This window comes from Saimiri boliviensis, chromosome 6 (assembly GCF_048565385.1).
Source record: "Saimiri boliviensis isolate mSaiBol1 chromosome 6, mSaiBol1.pri, whole genome shotgun sequence".
NCBI classification, from domain to species: Eukaryota; Metazoa; Chordata; class Mammalia; order Primates; family Cebidae; genus Saimiri; species Saimiri boliviensis.
This window is the reverse complement of record NC_133454.1, coordinates 104,532,690-104,555,392: the sequence shown is the minus strand read 5'-3', so window position 1 is coordinate 104,555,392 and position 22,703 is coordinate 104,532,690. Positions and strand designations below refer to the sequence as shown.

The window sequence follows — 22,703 nt, the reverse complement described above, 5'->3', positions numbered from 1 at the left end:
GAAACTTACCACAAGCTAGAGCTGAAAAGAATGAGACATATCATTTCGCCAAACACATGTCATCTACATCAACTCCCAACTTCTGTGATGGGTTATCTGGCCGGGGCTGATCCCCAACCAAGCAGCACGTTAGCAGCAGTGGGCAAGACTAGATGAATCTACAAAGTTGCACCCACTGAACCCCCATAATGAACCAGACACTAGGCCAGGAGCAAGCTGGCAAAATGACCTCATTTGCTCCTGCCTTCAAATTCTGGCTCTGCAACTATTACCCATGGACTGTGAGCAAGTGTTTTCTCTGGGTGTTAGTTTTCCCATCTGTAAACTGGGATTATGATTGGGTTCCTGTGAGGATTAAATGAATTAATATATGCAAAACTCTTGGAACAGTGGCTGGCCCATAAAAGTGATCAAGAACCATAAATCACAAATTAGATGCCCACATGACACCTGAAACTTGCTTGGACTCATGAGGAGATGGTACGGGGGTAGGTGGAAAACCAGGATCCCAAGTGTCTGTATTTAGCCCTGCTTCCACCTACTATGGTCTAAGTTCACCCTGTTAGATCCCTGAGGGAATCGGGCACTAATAAATACTCTCAAGTATGGGCAGGTGACAAACGTTTGGAGAGGGCCCACTGTGATGCAACAGTGTGGTGGGAACTGTGGGGATTTGGAAAGCTCATACCAGTCTTCGGGTGCAGCCAGGGCTCAGCCCCAGCCAACTGCTGCAATGCAGAAAGATGGAAACAGCATAGCTGGGCCTGCCAATTTCTAAAGAAAAGCCAGAGGCTTGATTTTTTTTTTTTTTTTTTTGAGATGGAGTCTCGCTCTGTCACCAGGCTGGAGTGCAGTGGCATGATCTCGGCTCACTGAAACCTCCGACCCCCTGGTTCAAGTGATTCTCCTGCTTCAGCCTCCTGAGTAGCTAGGATTACAGGCATCCACCAACACGCCCAGCTAATTTTTGTATTTTTAGTAGAGACTGGGTTTCACCATGTTGGCCAGGATGGTCTCGATCTCCTGACCTTGTGATCCACCTGCCTTGGCCTCCCAAAGTGTTGGGATTACAGGTGTGAGCCACTGCGCCTGGCCAAGCCTGGATTTTTATGTCAAGTTTTCCAATTTTGAAACACTGGACGAAACACAACCTTGTTACTGTAAAGTGAGCCCTAAATCATGCAGTTGTAATGCCCGTTCTAGACACAGACAGCATTTCCAAGCCAGTGCAACCCTGCTGACACTCAGAGCTTTTGTCCCCAACTTGCACTATGGTCTGAGTGTATGTGTCCCCCACAAATTCATATGTTGAAATCTTCACCCCCAAGGTGATGGTATTGGGAGGTGGGATCTATGGGAAGTGATTAGGTCCTGAGTGTGGAGCCCTCATGAATGGGATTAGTGCCCTCATAAAAGAGACCCAAGAGAGCTCCCTCACCCACTGCCACCATTTGAGGACACAGTGAGAAGACACCATTTATGAACGAGGAAACTGTCTTCATCAAACATAGAATCTGCCAGTGCCTTGGACTTCCCAGCCTCCAGAACTATAAGCAGTACACTTCTGTTGTTGGTAAGCCACCCAGTTTATAGTGTTTTGCTATAGCCCATATGGACTAAGACGCCTGGTGAACTAATCAGGCCACTCCAAAGCCGCTCCTTGACGTACAACAGGGGGCACAAAGCCAAAAAGACTGATCAGCCCTTTCCCCCTGCAACTCACCCTCGTCTCTGGACAGAGACGAGGGTGAGGAAAAGGAAACTAGAGAAATAACGGGAGAGTGGCAAAGGCTCTCCTTAAAGGACTACAGGACCCTTGGCCTAATCCACCTCCTGCAGGCATTCCTCTGATAAAGAAGGCAGCCAGGACTTTGTAGTGAAGCCAAATGGGAGAAAATGGGTTTATTTAAGCTCCTGTAACCTTCATCAGTTATCTCAAATGAACAAAAATAGTGTAAGTGACAAAAAGTGTTTGTTGTGCAGCAACTTCAAAACAAGACTGCTCATCATGAGATACTACTTCATACCCGCTAAGATGGCTATAATCAAAAAGACAGAGCAAGTGACAAAATGTGTTTGCTATGCCAATGCAACTTCAAAACAAATTGGCTCACAATGAGATACTACTTCATACCCGCTAGGATCGCTATAATCAGCAAGAGCCAGATGCGGTGGCTCCCATCTGTAATCCCAGCTACTCAGAAGCCTGAGGCAGGAGGATCGTTTGAGACCAGGAGTTTGAGACCAGCCTGAGCAGCATAGCAAACATGTTTTAGAAACAAAATGTATTTTTTGTCTCTAAAAAAAAAAAATCAAATTAGCTGGGTATGATTGCACATACTTGTAGTCCAAACTACTCAGAAGGCTGAAGTGGGAGTATCAATTGAGTCCAGGAGTTTGAGGCTGCAGTGAGCCATGATTATACCACTGTAGTCCAGACTTGGTAAAAAAGCAGAGACCCCCATCTCTTAAAACAAAAAAAAAAAATGTTGGTGCAGATGTAGAGAAATTGAAATCCTTATATACTGCTGTGGGGACTGTAAAATAGTGCAGTCACTTTGGAAAATGGTCTTGTACTTCCTCAAAAGGTTAAACAGAGTAATCATATGGCCCAGAAACTCCACTATTCCACTCTTTGGTACATACTCCAAGAGAAATGGAATATATGTCCATTCAAAAACTGTGTACATGATTGTTCATGGCAACATTACTCACAACAGCTAAAATGTAAAAACAACCCAAATGTCTATCAACGAATGAATGAATAAAATACGGTATACCTACATAAAAAATATTCAGCGAAAAGGAATGAAGTGCCGATACATGCTACAACATGAATGAACCTTGAAAAAGTTCCTCCTTTTATGCTAAGGAGAGGAAACAAGTACAAAAGACCACATATCGTATGATCCGATGTATAGGAAACGGTCCAGAAGGCAAATCCACAGAGACAGAAAGTAGATTAGTGATTGCTTAGGGCTGGGTGTGATGAAGAGAATTGGGGGCAGTGGCAGGTGTTGATAACTAAAGGATATACTGCTTCTTTTGGGGATGATGAACATGTTCTAACATTGACTGTGGTGACAGTTGGACAACTCTGTGAGTATACTAAAATCCACTGAATTGTACACTTTAAATGGATAAATTGTATGGTATGTGAATGTTAATTCTATCTCAATAAAGCTATTACAAAAAAAAAAAAAAGAAAAAAGAAAAAAGAAAAGAAAAACCCCTCAGTACTAAGACCGCTGCCTTTAATCATTTTCTATTAATAAATTCTGTGTCAATATCCCTCTCTCCGTATCTGCCCAACTGGAGAAATCAGGGCAAGTGTTCCAAAACGCTGGTTTCACCCAAGGCTCAGGGCTCAAACTCGGGTGACTAACTGGCCTGCTTTGCCCAGAACCGTCCCAGCACTAATCCTGAAAATCCTATATCCCGGGAAAGCCCTCATCCCTGGGAAAACTGGGATGGTTGGTCCCCCTCATGAAAACCTCTGCCCACAACATAGGTAAGTTCTGCCCTTTGGTGTTGCCAATGGCAAGAATATCAGCAATCCCTCCCCTTTTGGGGTATTAATCATCCTTGAGCTCCCCCTAATGGACAAAACGTATTTTTATTATTGTTGTTCCCATTTTATGGATGATAAAACTGAGGTTCCAAGAGGGGAACTAATTCGCTAACAGTACACAAGAGTCGGAAACTGAACCTAGGTCTTTTATCAAAGCCCAAGGTAGCCCTTCCACTCATTAGATTGCCTCTCACCACCACCAGGTTGATTGTCCAGGAACACTCTTAGCTTGTTCTTGCTGCTTGAGGAAGGGAGTCAGACATGCAAAGAGAAGAAACCTGAATTTACGGCTGTGGGACGACAAGGAGACACGTACAGCTTGATGGGTAACTGCAGAATCTGGAGCTAGACTGCCTATATTTGAATCTGGGCTTTGCCACTATTTAGCTATGTGACCTCAGACCAATTACTTAAACTGCCTATGTCTGTTTCTTCATATGCAAAATGGAAATAATAATACAGTGTGTGTGCTTATATATGTATATGTATGTATATGTCTGTGTATATATGTTTGTGTGTGTGTGTATATATATATATATATATATATATATATAATATCATAGTAACTAAATAATTAAGTATGAGAGGCTTAGAACAGAGCTGGGCACATAACAAGTTTATTAAATAAAGGAAAGTCAGCACTGATTCCTATACTCAGAATTGGGAAGAAATCAGATTTGGCCTAATGAAAACCAGGCAATGGAACTACATCATAGAAATGAACTCTGACATTCTGTTCAGAGTTCTGTTCCCACCCATGAAAATACTTATGATTTAGAAATTGCTGGGCATTCTGCAGGCCATAGACAAACCTTTCAATGCAACATGGCATTGGCAATCTGGGTAGCCCGACCAAAATGGGATGACATGATGCCATTGATATCATACCTCCCCACGAGAGCAGGGAGAGCTGGGGATCCTCCCACCGAAGCGGTGCCTGTCGCTCAGCTCTGCTCCCTGAAATAGGTGGGTGTGATCAACACCATTTTACAGAGGTGGAAACTGAGGCCCAGAGAGGTTCAAAAATGTGTACATGGAGAAGTGAATAACGTGTAGAATTGGGATTCCAACTTAGGTTGAATTCTAAAGCCCCTACACTTTGTTGCCACCATGCATTAGTCACTAATGCTGTATAACAAATTACCTCAAAGCTTCGTAGCTTAAAACAACAAACATTTATAATCTTAATAGTGTTTGAAGGCCAGAAATCCAGGCATGGCTTAGCTGTGTGGTTCTGGTTCAGAATCTCTCATGAGGTTGCAGTTAAGCTGTTGGCCAAGACTACTGCCTTCTTGATTCTCTGCTAGACCTAGAGAATCTGCTTCTAAGGTTGGTAATAAGGTTGTCAGCCAGATGCTTCAGTTCCTTGTCACCTAGGACTCTCTGTAGGACTGCTTAAAACATGGCAGTTTGCCTTCCCCGGAGCAAAGGATTCAAGTGAAAAAGAGCAGGGCACATGAGAGAGCACCCACGCCAGGGGACAGGAACTTAGGTTTTGTTTGTTTGTTTTTGGTGCAGTCTCGTATAACCTAATCTCAGAAGTGATATGCCATTCACACCCACCATTTGCTATTGGTCATGGATACCAATCCTGGTACAAGGTAGGAAGTGTCTACACTGGGGTGTGAATACCAGGAGTCTGAGATCATTAAGGGCCATCTTGGAGGCTGGTGACCACATTCCTCATTGCTTTAAAGTAAGACAAGAAGGCACAGTCCTGCAAATAACAAGGCAATATCCTCAAATAAGTCACACAAGTTCATCTTAGTCTGATCACTTTTTTGAGTGCTTGTTTATTTAACAAACATTCAACTCACCAAAAGCAATGGGCCCAGCCCTATAGATACAAGCAGGAGTTAAACCTAGAACCTACATTGAGTTATGACAGAAAACAGGAATCAGGCCATGAGGGCTCAAGGAAAAGAGGGGCCAAGAAAGGAATCAGGACTCTGTGACAAAAATGGTTCTAAAATCTTCCAGTCCAGGAATGGGTTTCTCCTTAGACAACTTGATTTTTGTTTCCCTGGGCCTTGACAACACCCCCACAGAAAATAGAGGCAGGGAGGGGAAAGAGGAGGATAGGAGACAAAGGAACAAATGTCCTTACCAGCTTACCATTTCTGGAATTTCACAAATGGACATTCTTTCTTAAGCTCGAATTTATAAGAACCCATTTTTTTTCTTGAGCTGGAATTTGCTTTATGAAAAGTGGAGGGCTGAAAGAGAAAAGAGTCACCCGAAGATTAAAGGTAGATAAAGGAAATGTCTATTTTGATGTACAGCCTCTGAGCACTGTGCAAGTCAGAGTCCAGTACAGATCATGCAAAATCACTCTTTACAATTATACTCCTTATAATTACCTTCTTGAATAAATGAATTAAATCATTTCCATAAACCACCTCCCCCATCTCACCCCTGTGTAACAAGAACCTAGATAGGTAGTAGCTTTCATTCCATTCCTCTCCTCTCCCCTCTTCCAAACACTTCCTCACCTGCTCTTGGAACCAGATCTCCTCCTTAAAGTTACTAAAAACCCTGAATTATTATTTCCCAATCTGGAGAATACTCGTAATACTAGCTCCTACCTACTCCATATGCTGAAAATCTATACACACAGAAGTAATTTTACAGTCTTCAAGACAGGATGTGTGTGCATTTGTAAATTCCAAGAAGGTCAAGATGCATAACCTCATTTTCATCCCAAGCACTGGTACGCTGATCACTCCTGAAGAGCTACGTTTCCAAGGTGCCTGCCAAGCCTGCAGGTGTATTTCCCAAACGGGCGAGCCCACCCACATGGGTCAAGGGAAAACCTGTTTCCCTGACCTGGTAAGTAGACAAGTCAAGCCAATTTCCTCCCCGAATAAACCATCCTTCATCCTGGTCCCCCCAGTCCTTCGGTCCTAGAGTCCCAGGGTTTAGCAATCCAGCCGCCGCGTCCGTCTTGATCCCGGCTCGACTGCCACAGCATCAAACCGCAGACACCGTCCTCCACCCTGAAGGACTACAGCCCCCGGCAGGCCCCGCGACAACAGCGACAGCCACATGACGTCGCTTCGCTGGGTGCCGCGGTCATGTGACTTCGGAAAGATGGCTGCCCTGACAGCGGAGCATTTTGCAGCGCTTCAGAGCCTGCTCAAGGTAAATCGAAGGGAGGGGGACAGCATGAGATGGCCCTTTGTCTCCTAGACTTTAGACGGAGCAGGAATTGGGAACAAATTGACCCTGGTTTGGAGCCACAACCCTGCTGCTTGTTCTCTGTGTGATCCCAGGCAAATTGTTGGGTCTTTCTGAAAAAGTAAGAAAAAAATATCGTTTTGACAGGAAGATTAGAGGAAAAAAAAAAAAAACAAAATAATGGGCATGAAGGCGCAGGACAAATGCCCCCTCCTGTTAGTCTCTTGGATTGGTTTTCGGGATTGGTGCATTAGAGCGGTAGTTGCTGAATCCACGTTAGCAGTTCCTCATTTCATCCTGTAGCCCCCTCTGCACTCCATCACTAAGAAATTATCTCCTACTGCGTCAGCCCAGCCCTCCGAATGAGCTGTGAGTTCAATATTCCCCTGAGGTCCGGATTTTCCGTACTTTGTAAAGCTCAAATGAAATGATAGGTCGGGTTTTGTTTGTTTGTTTGTTTGTTTGTTTACGTTTTGAGACAGAGTCTCACTGTCGCCTAGGCTGGAGTGCAGTGGCGCGATCTTGGCTCACTGCAACCTCTGCCCCAGCCTCCTGAGTAGCTGGGATTACAGGCGCCCGCCACCACGCCCGGCTAATTTTTGTGTTTTTAGTAAAGACAGGGTTTCACCATCTTGGCCAGGCTGGTCTTGAACTCCTGAACTCGTGATCCATCCGCCTCGGCCGCCCAAAGTGCTGGGATTACGGGCGTGAATCACCGCGCCCGGCTGGAATTATTTAACGTGATTTGCCCTGTGGGAGAAAAGGCAGCTTTATTTTCCTTCGTAGAACTTGTCACTATTTGCTCCTTGACTGTCTGTCTCATAAGAATGGAAGATCCATCAGCAACCTTTTCTTTCTTCCCCTCTTTCTTTTTCTTTTTTTTTAAACTCCAGGTAAAGAGGGTTGAGTTACCCTCCTCAATTTATGGCACATCATCATCATGGGTTCATGTAATAGACTCTGTTTTGTTTTAGTTGTTTGATTTTCAATTGCCTTCTCAGTGTTCATTAGCATTCTCCACTCCTAAAGGGATCTACTCCTTTGTTCACAAGTGTTAATGCCCAACAAGTAGAACACTAATACCTGGCACACAGCATGTGCTCAGTAAATAGCTGTTAAATTAATTATAAATGAAGTAACAGAGCTGGGACTGGAAACCCAGGGCTCTCAGCTACCAGCCCAGTGCCTTTTCACCATCATTTTGGCTGCTCTGTACCTACCCCCACCCCCATGCCTGTTGGTCTTAGGCACCCTTTTATTTTAAAAACTTTAAAAGATTAATGTGCAGCATACATACAGAAAAGTGCATAAATCATAAATGTACAGTTAAATGATTTCTTACCAGTGTAACCACCAAGGTCAAAAAATGAAACGTTACCAGTACCCTCAAAATCCCCCTTTTGCCCCTCTCTCTTCCCCAACGGTAACCACTATCTTTGCTTCTGAACAATCCATGTAATATTGCCCATGTTTGAACTTTACATAAATGGAATAATACAGCATATACTTTTTTTTATACCTGGCTTCTTTTGCTCACCATTATGTAGCAGTAGTTCATTGATTTTCATTGCTACTGTCCTATGTACTTTATTTTCTTTTTTAAAAAAATACTTAGACTTTTTATTATTAGATGATTATAAATCCATATGTAGTTGTAAGAAATAATATAGGTTGGGGGCGGTGGCTCACAGCTGTAATCCCACTTTGGGAGGCCGAGGTGGGCAGATCACAAGGTCAGCAGATTAAGACCATCCTGGCCAACATGGTGAAACCCCATCTCTACTAAAATACAAAAAATTAGCCGGGTGTGGTGGTGCATGCCTGTAGTCCCAGCTACTCAGGAGGCTGATGCAGGGGAATTGCTTGAACCCAGGAGGTGGAGGTTGCAGTGAGCCAAGATCGAGCCATTGCACTCCAGCCTGGCAACAGAGCAAGACTATGTCTCAAAAAAAAAAAAAAAAAAAAAAAAAAACAGAAAGAAATAATAATAATCTCATTTATCCTTTACCCAATTTCCCCCAGTTCTGCAGGATTCTGCAGATCTATACATAATATACATACTATATATACACAATATATACACAATATAGTATGTATATTATTATGTATAGTTCTGTATATATGTATAGTATATATATAACATAGTATACATACTATATAATGTGTACATACTATTATGTATAGTATGTATACAACATGTAGTATGTATATATATTATATTTATATAATATATAACATATATATATATACTCTGTAGTATACCTAATATAGTATACATACTATTATATATAGCAGAATCCTGCAGAAGTAGGGGAAATTGGGTAAAAGATAAATGGGATGTCAGTACCTAATGTCAAAGGTATTAACATTGATAGTCAAAATACCAAACATTTCTATCACCACAAAGATTCCTCATGCTACTCTTTTATAGCCATACCCTCCTTAACCTTTGGCATTATTCTTTAATTTTGTCATTTCAAGAATGCCATATAAATGCCATGTAGATACAGTAAGTAACCTTCTGAGATTGACTTTTTTCACTCAGCCTAATTTTCATCTATGTAGTATGTATATTCCTTTCCTTTTTATTATTTTTTTTCCTTTTTATTGCTGAGTGGTATTTCATGTAATGACAATACAACAGTTTTGTGTTGTGTAGTTTTCAGTATATACATCCTGCATTTCATTTTTTGAACAATTGCAAATGGTATTTTACTTATTTATTTTTTTGAGAGACAGAGTCTTGCTCTGTGGCTCAGGCTGGAGTGCAGTGGTGCAGTCTCGGCTCACTGCAACTTCCACCTCCTGGGTTCAAGCAATTCTTATGCCGCAGCCTACCAAGTAGCTGGGACTACAGGTGCCTGCCACCACTCCAGGCTAATTTTTTGTGTGTATATTTTTAGTAGAGATGGGGTTTCACCTCGTTGGCCAGGCTGGTCTCAAACTCCTGGCCACAAGTGATCCACCCACCTTGGCCTCCCAAAGTGCTGGGATTATAGATGTGAGCCATCACACCCAGCCCATATTTTTAATTTTAGTGTCCACATGTTCATTGCTAATATATAGAAATACAACTGATTTATGTATGTTTATCTTCTACCTGCAAACCTCCTAAACTCAATGTTTCTAGGAGTTTTTGGTATATTCCTTGGGATATTCTACATAGAAAATCATGTTATTTGCAGGTAGAGACAGTTTTATTTCTTCCTTTCTGATCTGCACACATTTTATTTCCTTTTCTTGCCTTATTTTAGTGGCGAGAACATTCAGCACTATGTTGATTCAGAGTGGAGAAAGCAGATACCTTGCCTTGTTCTCAGTTTTGGGGACAAAGCGTTTAGCCTCTCACCATTAAGTATAATGTTAACTGTAGGTTTTTTGTAGATGCTGTTTATCAATATAAGGAAATTCTCTTCTATTCCTATTTTTCTGAGGGTTTTTATCAAGAATGGATGTTTAATTTTATCAGATGCTTTCTCTGCATTGATTTATATCATGTGATTTTCTTTAATGTAGTGGATTACATAGATTTTCAAATATTGAACCAGCCTTGCATCTGTGGAATAAATCCCACCTGGTCATACTGTATAATTATATACTTATATATTATAGTATATACTTATATATAGTATATAGTTGTATGTATGTATATTATATATGTATGTATATATATTATATATAATTGTATGTATTTATATTATATATGTATGTATATTATATATAATTGTTTGTATCTGCTAATTTATGTATATATAATTGATCTCTATTTGCTAATAGTTTGCTAAGAATTTTTGCATCTATTTTTATGAGGGATATTGGTCTGTGGTTTTGTTATTTTTCTGTACAATTTTGTGCAGTTTTGGTATCAGGGTAATACTAGCTTTGTAGCTATATAAAATCATTTGGAGAGTATTCCATCTTCTGTTTTTCTCGAGGAGATTGTATATAATCAGTTCATTCTTTTTTAAAATGTTCGTTAGAATTCTCCAAACTATCTGAGCCTAGAGATTTTTTTTAAGAGTTTTTAAATTGTGAATTCAATTTTCTTAATAGTTATAGGCCTATTCAAATTATCAATTTTATATTAGGGGAGTGGAAGTAGTTTGTGTTATTTGAAGAATTGGTCCATTTTATTTAAACTATCACATTTATGTTTATAGAATTGTTCATGAAGTTTCCATTATCCTTCTGATGTCTGCAGGATTGGTGGTAATATCCTCTTATTTCATTCCCGATACTGATAATTTGTGTCTCCCCTCTTAACTTTGTTGGTCTTGCTAGAGGTTTGTCGATTTTTATTGACATTGTCAAAGAACCAGCTGTTTGTTTCATTGATTTTTCTGTTTTCAATTTAATTGGTTTCTGCTATTATCACTGTTACTTCCAGTGCTTCCTTTGGGTTTATTATGCTTTCCTTTTCATAGGTTCTTGACGTAGTAGCTTAGATTGTCTATTTGAGACTTTTCCTCTTTTCTAGTGTATGCTATAATGTTAATTTCTAGTTAATATGCTATCATGTATTTCTAGTTAATGCTGTAAGTTTTCCTCTAACCACTTGCTAGGCTATGCCTCACAAATGTTGATATGGTGTGTTTTCAGTCTCACTTATTCAGTGTAATTTTTAAAATATCCCTGAGACTTTCCCTTTAACATAGGGATTATTTAGAAGTGGACTGTTTAAGTTTATAAGTGTTCAGATATTTTTCTGTTACCTCTCTGTTATTGATTTCTACTTCGATTCCATTGTGGTCACATAGAACACACTCTGCATTACTTCATTTCTTTTGAATTTGATGAAGTTTCTTTTATGGCCCAGAATATTAGATGCCTGGGTATGTGTTTAGTGGGCACTTGAAATGAATTTGTGTTCTGCTGTTACTGGGTACTGTTTCATAAATATTAATTTAATCAGTTGATGGTATTGTTGAGTTTCTTCTATATCCTTGTTGAATATCTGTTTGGTTATGTCAGTTGTTGAAAGAGGAGTATTGAAGTCTTCAGTTATATTTGTCTTTCAGTCTGTTTCTTACAGTTCTGATAGTTTTTGCTTCACATATTTTGCAATTCTGTTGTTATCTTTTATTATTACATGACGTCCCTCTCTGTCTCTGGTAATTTTCTTTGCCAGTGAAGTTTGCTTTATCTATTATTAATTTAACCACTTCTCTCCTCTGATTAATGTTTGCATGATATATCTTTTTTCATTCCTTTACTTTCACCCTGCCTTGTATCTTATATTTGAAGGGAGATTTGTTGTTATTGTTGTTGTCGTTGTTGAGACAGAATCTTGTTCTGTCACCCAGGCTGGAGTGCAGTGGTGCAATCTCACTTCACTGCAGCCTTGACTTTCCAGGCTTAAGCAATCTTCCCACCTCAGCCTCCTGAGTAGCTGGTACTACAGGCAAGTACAACCACATCTAGCTAATTTTTATCTTTTTTTTTGTAGAGAGAGGGTTTTACCATGTTGCTCAGGCTGGTCTTAAACTTCTGGGCTCAAGCAATCCACCTGCCATGGCCTCACGAAATGCTGGGATTACAAGCCTGAGCCATCAGGCCTGACCAAGGGTTTCTTATAGATAGCATTTGAGTCATATTTTTAATATACTGTGCCAATTTTGGTCTTTTAATTGGTACATTTAGACTATTAATATTTACATGTAATATATTAATATACATATAAATAATTACATATAATATAATTTACATATAAAATAATTTACATAATTATTTGTGTGTTAGGGCTTCAAGTCTACTATTTTATTTTTGTTTTCTACCTGTTCTCTCCTGGTTTTTTTTTTTTTTTTTTTCATTTTACTTTTTCCTGTCTCCCATAAGTTATTGTAACATTTTTTTAGAATTCCATTGTTTGCGCTGTTCTGCCTGCCTGATTGTGATAGTTGATTTCAGGTGTTGACTTGATTGAGGGATGCCTACATGTTTGGTGAAGCATTATTTCTGCATGTGTCTGTGAGAGTGTTGCCAGAGGAAATTGATGTGTGAGTCAGTGGACTGAGAGAGAAAGACCAGCCCTCAATGTGGGCAGGTACCAACCCATTGGCTGGGGACCCAGCTCGGCCAAACGGGTGGAAGAAGGGGGATTCTCTTTCTCTCTGCTCTCTCCCTCCCTTCTAAAGAAAGATGCCTTTTCTCCTCTTGCCTTTGGTCATCAGATTCTGGGTTCTTCATTTTTTTGGACTCTAGGACTTAACACCAGTGGCCTCCCAGTGGCTTTTAGTCTTTTGGCCTCAAACTGGGGCCTGTACCATCAGCTTCCCTCGTCTGAGGTTGCTAGACTTTGACTGAGCCAAGCTGCCAGCTACCTTGGTCCTCCAGCTTGCAGATGGCCTATTGTGGGACTTTGCCTCTGTGATCATGAAAGCCATTTCCCCCTAATAAATCCCTTCTCCCATATCCTGTCGTTTTTTGTCTCTCTGGAGAGCTCTGGCTAGTACACTGGTGTTCCACTGGTTTCTTGTTTCATTGTTTCCATTCTGCTTAGAGAACTTGTTTTGACCACTCTTTTACAGCAGATATTCTTAGTTTTTCTTCATCTGAGAATGTCTTGATTTCCTCTTCATTCCTGAAGGATATTTTTGCTGGGTGTAGGATTCCAAGTTGACAGGTTATTTTCCCTTTCAGCGCCTGAAAAATATTGTCACTTCTTTCTTCCATGGTTTCTGATATGAAATTTACTTTTATTCCAATTGTTTTTTAATAGGTAAGGTGTTGTTTCTCTCTGCTTTAAAGATTTTTTCTTTGTCTTTCATTTTCAGAAGTTCAGTTATATATCCTAGTATGGATTTCTTCGGATTTATCCTGTTTAGGGTTCACTTAGGTTCTTGAAATGTATTGGAGTATGTCTCTAAGTAAACTTGGAAAGTTTACAGCTATTATTTCTTTGAATATTTTTTCAGTCTTTCCCTCTTTCTAGGACTCCAATGATATGAATGTTAGGTCTTTCATTATAGTCCCACATGTCCCTGAGGCTCTGTTCATAATTTTGTCTGTTTTATCTGTTTTTCCAATTGGATAATTTCTACTGTTCTGTCTTTTGGTTCACTGATTCTTTATTCTTTCTATTTTGGTGCTGAGCCAATCTACTGAGCTTTTTATATTGGCTTTTTTGTTTTTCAGTTCTAAAATTTCCATTTTGTTGTTCTTTATATCTACTACTTCTTGGCTGAGGCAATTTAAAATGTTTGTTTCAAACAAGTTCATAATTATTTGTTGAAGCATATTTATCCTGGCTGCTTAAAATTCTTTGTCAGAGAATTTCAACATCTGTCATCTTGGTATTGACATCTATTGATTACCTTTTTCTCATTCAGTTTGAGATATTTCTGGTTCTTGGTTTGATGAATGATTTTCATGTTTTATGTTCTGAGAATGGATTTTATTTAAATCTTATGTTTTAGCTGGCTTTCTGCGGCACTGCTGAGGCCAGAGAAGGGGCGCCACCACATTACTATCAGTTAGAAGTTCAAGTCCAGGTTCCCCACTTGGCTTCTGTTGATACCTGAAAGCAGAGGTTCCTTGTTACCACTGGGTAGGAGAGGAATCTCTGACTCCACATGGGCTCTAGTATCACAGAACGATAAGGCTTGATACCAGCTGGTGAGGATAAAGGTCTCAGCTTCCTACTTGGCCTTCTCTGCCATCTCCTTAGCAGGAGTGTTGGAGTACCTCATTATAGCCTCACAAGTCTTCTCACTTAGGTCTAGGTCTCCCACGCAGTCTTTGTGGACGTAGAGGTGGGTGGGGCCTCAGTTCGTTCTGTGATATTTGGTTGGGGTGTAGCAGTTATTGTCTAAAACTCTTCTGTCTTGTGAGGCTGCCCCTGTACTGGTCCTTTAGTTAGAGAGAGCAGGTATTTACTGGGGCTTTTATTTTCACGCTGCATCCATTGTCATTTACAGGTTGGCCTCTTCTTCAGCTCAAAGTCTGAGATATATGAAGCAAAAAAAAAAAAAAAAAAAAAAAAAATCCAGGGAACTCACCATTGTATAATTCCTTGTATTATGAGGTCCCTAGCAGATCTGTCTCCTTCTCTCCCCATTCCAGAGTCTTATGTATGTTTTCTGTATAGTGTCCAGAGTTTTTAGTGGTACTTAGCAGGATTAGGGAAAAGTATATCTATTTGATCTTTCCAGAAACCAAAGTCTTATGTACCTTTAAATTTTAAGTCTCAAAGGTATCATGTATGACTAAGACATTATTATTCAAAACATGTGTTCTCAGAGTCTGTTTTTTTTTTTTTTTTTCTATCTGTGATTTAATTCATAGGCCTCCTCAAAAGATGTTGTCAGACAGCTATGTCAAGAAAGCTTTTCCAGTTCAGCCCTTGGCTCAAAAAAACTCTTGGATATTACATGTTCCAGCTTGTCTGTGACCCAGGAGGAGGCAGAGGAAGTAAGTGTGGTCAGAAATGACCTTTGACCACTGGCCCTCTTAACTTATTAGTCTCTTTCTTGACTTCCCAGTCATTGCCATGTCCAAGGAAAATCCCTTGAAACATCTGCTGACACTAGAGCAAACTTTGATAAATGAGACATGAATGGGAGAACTACACCCAGAATCAGAGCTCCTGACCATTTTCTCTTCAGACCTATTACCCAGACAATGTGGAACAAAAGCCAACCTTTTTGTGATTTTCTTTTTCAACCTGTAACTTGCTGATGCTGATGAATTGTCTGCTGGATAGCTTAGGACAGATTTTTCAGGGATCTTTGAACAGAAGCTTTGAGGCCTGAATAAAATTGAGGAGTATGCACTGCTAGTTCCCATCAGGCTTTGTGAGGGGTGTTTTGTGTATCTCACTCCCTCCTCACCCCTCTGTCCCACAGAAGATCCCCTTTCTCCTTAGCTCACCTGATCTCAGCAGGTGGCCAAGAGGGAGATAAAGGTAACTCGTAGTAAGTTATTATGTAGCAGTGACAGCCTTATCTTTCCAAGGCATATATGTTTTTAGAACAGCGGTTTCTTCATCTAAATGGGACTATGTTTTTGGACTTTTTTATTTTTGAGACAGGGTCTAGTTTTGTTACCCAGGATGGAGGGCAGTGGCATGAGCATGGCTCACTGCAGCCTCGACCTCCCAGGCTCAAGCAATCCTCCCACCTCAGCTCTACAAGTTGCTGAGACTACAGGCATGTGCCACCATGCCTGGCTAATTTTTGTATGTTTCATACAGATGAAGTTTTGCCATGCTGCCCAGTCTGGTCTCCAACTCCTGAGTTGGATCCACCCACCTCAGCCTCCCAAAGTGCTGGAATTATAGGCATGAGCGACTGCACCTGGCCTGTGTTTTTTTGTTTTTTGTTTTAATTCTGGGTCTTTGTTTATTGAAATGTGCTGTAGAAAAGGAAAAGGAAAAAGCAGGATTATGGACTTGAAGACTTATTTTGGGTTCACCCCAAAGTAGATTATTTGGGAGGTGATTCTAGAAAGCACAGAGCAGTGGGGAAAATCAAACAGGGAAGGCAAGTCAATAAAAGAGGATGTTAAGAGTGGTTGCTGCTGTGGAAAACTTGGGGTCCTGTAAGAAACCAAGTAGAACGCCTCTCAGAATTATTCCCTGGAGGACAGGGAGGCCTGGCCATTTACCCATGAATGCCCACTCTCATTGGTGGAAAGGTCACTTCCCTTCACTTCCAGGTTGTGTCAGGCAATCTGCAGTGATAGCAGAGAAAGTCCTAAAGCACAGAAACAGTTACCTCCAGAGAGCTGTGTTTTTAGGTTAGCAAAGCATTACTGTATTCACAAGACCACCTTAAACCACTTCCAAGTTACAGACTCACTTAGAAGGACCTAGGATGGGAACACAGCATTTTAGCAGGACGGGCAGACACTCTTCTTCCTAGGAGGAACCCACACAGCTGGCCAGGAGCTGTTTGTTCTCTTTGCCCTCCTAGGTGACAGTTGAGAGGAAAGGACATTGAATCCTACCACCCTGCATTCAAGGCCCTCACTCCACAGGACCCAGTATCCCGTGTCACAGTTGAGTAAGCACAGCTTCAGTTTCTCAAAAGGGGCCTGTAGCCACATGTCAGCAAGTCCAAAGCCACGGGCACCCCAGGTGTTTATGCAGTCCTTTTAGTTCAGAGGCTGGGACCAATGCAGTGTTGCTTAGTAACACAGCTGACTTTCCAGTGTGCTCAGGTTACCAGGGAAACAGCACCAGAAAGTTAACTGAAGGTCAGATTCTCATGCAGAAGGAAAAGGGCTATATTAACTCTTTGCCCACAAGTGGAGAGTTTCTGGTAAGCTGACAGCTTCCTAGATCAGGTAGCTGCATCTGTCTTCTGAACCAACAGGTGAACTCTAAGGCAGGCTGAGGCACGTGGGACATGAGCATGTGCTGTTCACAGAGGCCTCTGGACTCGTGACTCAGCTGAATGACCATGGCAGGGTGCAGCCTTAGGGGTGTAGAGCCCTGCCCCTAGCCCTGTCTGGTGCCCTCTGCCTGCTGCTTCTGTTGTAGCTACAGGGTGGCTCCGTCTGTCTTGCAGCTGCTCCAGGCTCTTCACCGCCTCACTAGGCTGGTGGCATTCCGTGACTTGTCTTCTGCCGAGGTGATTCTGGCTCTCTTTCCAGAAAATTTCCACCAAAACCTCAAAAACCTACTGACAAAGATCATCCTAGAACATGTGTAAGTGCTCATTTCTTAAAAGTCCCTTCTAACTTTTATATTTCTTATTCATTCCCATTCTAGAAATAATAATATGCTCAATTGTTGAAAACTTAGACAGCACAGATAAGCAAAAAGAAAATAAGGCACCTATAATTCCACCAGCCAGAGGTTAGTAGTAGTCTTTTCTTAATAGAGAGCCTTTTAAGACATGTTTATTTTTTTCTCTTTACACATCTACAGGAGGCTGATGTTTTGTTTTTGCTTTTACAAAATGGATCATGCCAATTTATAACGTTCTTATTTGCTGTTAACAGTATTAACGATCGTGACATTTCAGGTCAATATTTACCTTTAATATCATTGTAATGGTTAAACATACTCTATTATAGGAAGAAATGATGTATAACTTAATTTTAAAATTTCTTTGTGTTGGACACTGAGCCTATTGGCACTTTTTCATTTCAGTGAACATTTTCAATGAAAATCTTGCTCATGTGCTTCATTATTTTTTTTACTGAGTTAAAGGTAATGGACATTTTGAGGACTTGGCCTTAAATTTTCAAGCTGGCCATTAGAAAGATTGCAGCACTTTTCCACAGTAGTCGGATGCAGGTGTGCCCCTCTCCCTACACCTTCACTGAGGGGATTTTTTTCTTCCATTTTTCCCAGTTCCACAAATGGCAAATGGTACCTCATTTCAGTGCTCCTACCTTTGACACTAATGACGTCAGATATCTTTTTTATATGTTTATTGATCATTTTTATTTCTTTTGCGAAGTATCTGTATATTTTCTTGGCTGGAAAGTTCCTTTTAAGCACATACATTTTAAGCAGAATTGATTAACTGTTGGTCAGCAGAAAGCTTGAACAGACGTCTCTAATAGCAATGACTGATAATGCCTATTTACCAAAGGTTTTATTGTATATTAAGAACTTTCTCATACATGACCACATTTTATTCTGTTCATTGCAGCATTAGACAGGTCTGTTTGGACGTGTTTTTGCAGAAGATGCAATATTAGTATATGCAGTAGGTGCTCAATAAAGAGAGGCTAAGTTGACATCTTTTTTTGTTTTGTCTTTCAGAACAATAGCACAGTAAGATTACAATACATTGTATTTTCTTCTTTTTTGTCCTAAACTATGAAAACTAACAACACTTAGGGCCTTAACATCACTGAGCTTTGTAAAACAGGTAAACAAAAGATTTTCTTGGAGAGAGGGGTTTCTGTGGTGCTTTCCTGTTTGCAGGTGATGATAGGTCTGAAGATCACAGGAAGGTCCAACGGCTTCTCTATCAGAAGAGTCAGTCTCATCCACTTTCCATTATTTTTTCCTCATTTTTCCCTTTTAAACAGGTCTACTTGGAGAACCGAAGCCCAGGCAAATCAGAGTGAGTACCAAGAAATCTGTCCCACCCTTCCTACTTGTCTCTTCAGCCCCAGCTGTCAATCTGCTAGGTGACCAGAGATTTTGACAGAAACCAAAGTGAACCTTTCTAGTCTCAACCCATACTCTGTGTATGGTGGGGTTTTTTTTCCTAATTCTACTTTTAACTTTTTTCTGATTATAAACATTATTATATAGGCATGTTGTTAAAAAACAGAAATATCTGCCAGGCATGGTTGCTCACACCTATAATCCCAGCACTTTGGGAGCCTGAGGCAGGTGGATCATGAGATCAGCCTGGCCAAGAAGGTGAAACCTTGTCTCTACTAAAAATACAAAAATTAGCTGGGCGTGGTGTCGGGGTGGTGGTGGGGTGGGGTGGGGTGGGATGGGGTGGGGGCAGTGGGGTAGGGACGGCGCCTGTAATCCCAGGTACTCCGGAGGCTGAGGCAGAGAATTGCTTGAACCTGGGAGGTGGAGGTTGCAGTGGAACCGAGACTGCACTCCAGCCTGGGCGGCAGAGTGAGACTCTGTCTCAAAAAGAAAAAAAAAAAACAGAACTATACAAAGCAGAAAGTGAAGTACTTAAAATAGTGCTATTTCAATTGTGAAGAAAAATTAACCATAATTGAAATTAGTTTGAAAGACTGAATAAAAGTCCGTGTTTAATAAATGGTCATTCCACTAACTCTGAGCCAGCCACAGTGCTGGAGCAGTTTATCTGCATTAAGTCATTTAGTCTTCCCGACAGCCCTGTGAGCTAGGCTGATAAGCAGACAGAAGCTCAGAGGTTAGGTAAGTGGTAGTACCTGTATTCAAGTCAAGTCTATTTTTCTCTAAAATAAGAGCTCTTACCACTATTTCTGAAGCTGCACATTTCTTAAGCCTCAGGCTGTGATTTCTTCTCTGCCTTATGTCACTTCTCATTCTGCCCTGAATCTGGAGGGCTGGGTGTTCAGGCGGAAGCCTGGATATGCTGCCACTGTGAATTAGTACTAAGTGCAGCAGCGCAGAGCACTGGGTAAGGCACATGACTTGCTGTGGTCTTGGGTTTGTCTGTCTGTCTCTCTCAGACTTGCTGCGCAGACCAACGCGTTGTATATGTGCAGTCCTCAGAGCTGCCTGTCATAGAATAGAGGCTTGTTAAACATAAGCGGCATGAGCATTGAGCTGAGTGGTTCCTTCCACAGTCTCTCTGCCACGCCTGGTGGATCTGGACTGGAGAGTGGATATCAAAACCTCCTCAGACAGCATCAGCCGCATGGCCGTCCCCACCTGCCTACTCCAGATGAAGGTACATTCACTATCATGCCATTAGAAAGAAGAGGCCGCACCCCTGTGGCCATCTAAAACACCAATCTCCAAGGTTTGGGATCTCTAACCCATATATTTTTAAAAATTATCATCCCCTTTATCCTCCTTTGTTTAGTTACGAAGTGTATGTGTACTACCGTATTACCATGTCGTGGACATATTAGAACAATAAAACAAATGCGAAACATACTTTTAAAATAATTTGCTGATACCTAAATGTTACCCTATACTCTTAGCAGTTTAGCTTTAACCATAGTGTTGCACTTCCAGACTTGGATTACTCTGCCTGATAATTTCAGTGTACTTTAGCCAACTTCTTGTCCAGCGACTAGCCTGTCATTTGTAATGTGGCTGATCTAGAGTTTCTACCAGCAGCTGGAGAAGTGTCAGGACTTCGTTTTCTTGCTCACACACCTTTGCATCATTGGTGTTGTCTTCATTTTATAGTTCTTTTCAGGAATCTTTTTAAGCCACATGTCCATTTTGTAGTGTTTGTTTAGTTAAAACTAGATATTTACATATCTACATAACCAGATACCCAGAAATTCAACACTTGTAAGAAAACAAAGAAGGGTGCCTCTAGCAGTTAAGTTTTCAATAATAGTAAAGCTTAACTTCTTTATTTTTTTTAAACTAAAGGTTGTAATATTGTTCCGGCATCTCAATGGATTGTCTTATGTATCCAACAGAGCCCACTCCTTAAGTACCATTGTAAACACACACCATGTTTTTCTTACTTGAATGCTGAGAGTTAGGGTGTCAGAGAGCTGAGTCTTGGCTTGGCCTTCTTTGATACCTACCCAAGGCACTTGTCGCAAATGGAAACTGACTCAGGCCTCTGAGGCATCTCCTTCACTCTCCCTTACCACTAAATGACTCAAGGGCTGATACTCTAGTGCTTAGGAAAGAGCCTGTCTTCAAAGGTTCAGCAGAACTGAGCTCAGCCTCGCAGGCTCAGGGCTCACTTACAGGGAGATATGAAAAGAGGCAGCTATGACTTTCTAGGCCGTATTCTCTTTTTTCAGATCCAGGAAGATCCCAGCCTATGCGGAGACAAACCCTCCATCTCAGCTGTCACCGTGGAGCTGAGCAAAGAAACACTGGATACCATGTTAGATGGCCTGGGCCGCATCCGAGACCAGCTCTCTGCCGTGGCCAGTAAATGATCCAGCCAGCTGCCAGTGCCACTGCCATGACCCAGCTGCTCGTAAGCGACAGAAGTCTCCCACATGCAGGATGCCCTTGCAGCTGCAGCTGATAACAGGCAGGATGGTGGGGACAACAGGAGGCTATTGCCATCCAGAAGTTACAGTTGGATTGGGAGGAAGGAGCCAGACCCCCTGCTGTTCTCCTCGCTCATCTTTCTCTTTTGAAGCTGGAGAGCAGAAGCTCCCGTCTTTGAAAAGCTCCTGAGTACAACTTCATTACCACCATGGCCAAGTGTGGGAACATTTGCATCCTCAGTTGCCTCTGTATATAGCTATTTGGGAAATTCAGGCCCAAATCATGCAGCGTATCCAATACGTTTATTTCCAACATTAGCTCTAATTAGTTCATTTGCAATCCCAGAATACATGGAGGGTATCAGGCAGGTGATGCCACCGGTTCCCCCTCCTCTGTCAGAGCTCTAAGCCAGGAAGAACCCACAGAGCATGGTCCATCCAGAGTGTCCCCTGAGCTCCCTCCACCCCACGGGACCCCCTCTTTAGTGTAGGAAGTCTGAAATGGGTGCTAATTCCCTTCTTCATGAAACCAGGGCCCTCTTTCTTCATATAATGCAGCCACTCTTGGGGGAAGAAGTGGGAAAAATTGGAAATAAACAGTAGTTCTAAAACTTCCATGATTTTTGTAGCTTCTTTTGTACCCAAGTTGTGGCCTTTGGCAAGTACTTTCTCTAGGTTTTAAAGATGATCCCAACTTCCTAATTCCCAGCTAAGCCCTTGACCCATGGCATGACATAAAATCAGGCAAATGAATCTCACCACCTTCCGTGTTTTTACCCGTTATGTAGAACAAAAGGAAGCAAGGCTGACCACAGTATGTGCTTGTTACGAGAGCTATGATGAAGGCACTCCTTCCAGTTTAACCAAATGAGATCATCTCTGTCATGTGTCTGGTGCCTCATAGGGACTCCATGTGTGAAGGTTCCCCCTTCACTCTCCAGATCATCCCCATGGCAACAGCTTGCAGCCTGCTCTTTGCTTTGTTTTGGTGGCTTCTCTGCTAGTTTGTGTATGGAGTAAATGGAGGAGGTAAATCCTCAGATTAAGAATATGCTCTCCGAAGTCAGACCCCCAAGGTCAGAAGCTAGCTGTGCTTCTCAGTGGTAAGATGCTTGACCTCTAAATCTCAATTTTCACCTACTTTGTACTTTTTTCCTAAATTAAATGGGTATAATGATAGGAACTACTTGGTAGAACTTTTGTGAAAATTAAACAATATACCTAAAAATACTTTGTACTGTTATAACTAATAGGCTTTGATTATTAATGGATGAGACTAGAAAGCTCAGTACATTTATTGTCTCATCTACTATAACAGGGTTGGTATGAGAATCAATATTATTATCCTCCCTTTATTGACCAGGAAACCAGCTCATTGAGATTGAGTCATCTGCTGGTA

General features: G+C 41.3%; 1 protein-coding gene across 2 annotated transcripts; it reads left to right on the top strand.

Moving 5' to 3' along the window:
• The first annotated feature begins 6,639 nt into the window (after positions 1-6,639).
• On the top strand, positions 6,640-21,919 carry COMMD9 (COMM domain containing 9). 2 transcript variants are annotated; one of them, XM_003919995.4, is made up of 6 exons: positions 6,640-6,712; positions 15,032-15,157; positions 17,257-17,396; positions 18,737-18,771; positions 19,958-20,061; positions 21,107-21,919. In XM_003919995.4, the coding sequence occupies exons 1-6, from the start codon at positions 6,662-6,664 to the stop codon at positions 21,245-21,247; spliced, it is 597 nt and encodes a 198-aa protein (XP_003920044.1). In that variant the 5' UTR covers positions 6,640-6,661; the 3' UTR covers positions 21,248-21,919. The 2 variants fall into 2 exon arrangements, with proteins under 2 accessions (XP_003920044.1, XP_039326480.1); XM_039470546.2 differs by lacking the exon at positions 18,737-18,771.
• Positions 21,920-22,703: the final 784 nt, after the last annotated feature.

Bases quoted from the DNA above. Each gene is read 5' to 3' on its own strand.
- COMMD9 (XM_003919995.4), top strand. From the start codon at position 6,662: ATGGCTGCCCTGACAGCGGAGCATTTTGCAGCGCTTCAGAGCCTGCTC. The intron at 15,158-17,256 runs GTAAGTGTGGTC...TCTGTCTTGCAG, and splicing joins CCCAGGAGGAGGCAGAGGAA to CTGCTCCAGGCTCTTCACCG. The intron at 18,772-19,957 runs GTGAGTACCAAG...TTCCTTCCACAG, and splicing joins CGAAGCCCAGGCAAATCAGA to TCTCTCTGCCACGCCTGGTG.